Consider the following 1,305-nt stretch of genomic DNA (forward strand, 5'->3'; position numbering starts at 1 on the left):
GACACCGCGAAGAAAGCGTTTCAAGTAAAGGGGAATGCTGGTCGGTTCAAGGGCGGCCGGGCAAATGGTCGAAAGGGAAGCGGTCCAAGGAAGAACGGTACCTTCAAGGGCAAGTGCTTCAAGTGTAAACAGGTTGGGCACATGAAGCGGGCCTGTCCAACGAGGAACGGCGACGACGACAGCAACGCTGTGTTCGCCGCGGGCGAGGAACATCCGGCGGGGTGGTTGATCGACAGTAGTGCGACATCACACATGACAGCCTACAGAACGGACCAGTTTGACTACGAGACGCTGGATGCCGACGTCAAGGTGATGATAGCGGATGGCAAGCAGCTAAGCGTTTTCGGTCGAGGTACGGTCAAGTTGACGGGTTTGGACGGCAGCCGCATCAGGATGGTGGAGGTGCTGTACATCCCGGGGCTCGATAGACGCTTGTTGTCTGTTGGGAAGCTGGCGGAACGCGGTTTGAGCGTGGAGTTCCAGCGTTCCTCATGCGTGATATGGGGAAAGAATAGCGCCATTGCTTCGGGAAAGAAGGTTGGCAAGGCGTTCCTGCTGGACTGCGAGCAGGAAGAGGCACGGTTCGTGGAGTATTCGGAGGCTGACAGTCAGTGGGAGCTCTGGCACGCTCGTATGGGACACCCCAGCAAAGACGCGCTGATCAAGCCACAGCGTTCCAGGAACGGTATACCTGCGGTAAAGCAGGTGTAGAGACATTGTGCGGTGGATGCATGAAGGGAAAGCAGACGGTGGCGGCGTTCCCGTCACGGTCACTGACGAAGACGACACGTGTGCTGGAAGAGTGCTCATCAATGTCATGGGGCCAACGAGAACGCTCTCGAAGGGAGGTGCGAAGTACGTGCTAACGTTTGTGGACGACTACTCGAGGTATGTCGCAGCGTACTTTATCAAGAACAAGAGCGAGGTGGCCAGTAAACTGAAGGAGTTCAAGGCGTTCTACGAGAATCAGTGGGGACAACGCTTAAAGTGTCTTCGGTCGGACAACGGAACATAGTTTGTGAACAAGATGATTGCTGATATTTGTCAGCGGAACGGTATCGTGCACCAGCGCTCGGTACCGTGTTACCCTCAACAGAACGGAGTGGCGGAACGCATAAACCGGACCATCATGGAGAAGGCCCGCACTGTGCTATACTATAAGAGCGTTCCAACGAAGTGGTGGGCAGAGGCTGTGAGTACGGCGGTGTATTTGATTAACCGTTCCACGAACGCTTCGCACACGGATATCACACCGTACGGGCTGAGATTCAAGGTGAAGCCACGAATGGAGCATCTGCGAGTGTT

General features: G+C 55.4%; 1 protein-coding gene across 1 annotated transcript in view; it reads left to right on the forward strand.

The window, feature by feature from the left end:
- Nucleotides 1-1,129: 1,129 nt before the first annotated feature.
- Nucleotides 1,130-1,305, forward strand: part of PPTG_15485 (hypothetical protein) — a gene marked incomplete at its 5' end in the record, with an annotated part of 1,616 nt that continues 1,440 nt past the window's right edge. Inside the window, one exon of the mRNA XM_008913697.1 lies at nucleotides 1,130-1,254. Coding sequence (XP_008911945.1) covers nucleotides 1,130-1,254 — 125 coding nt within the window. The remainder of the gene's footprint in view (nucleotides 1,255-1,305) is intronic.

This window comes from Phytophthora parasitica (genome assembly GCF_000247585.1).
Source record: "Phytophthora parasitica INRA-310 unplaced genomic scaffold supercont2.55, whole genome shotgun sequence".
NCBI classification, from domain to species: Eukaryota; Oomycota; class Peronosporomycetes; order Peronosporales; family Peronosporaceae; genus Phytophthora; species Phytophthora nicotianae.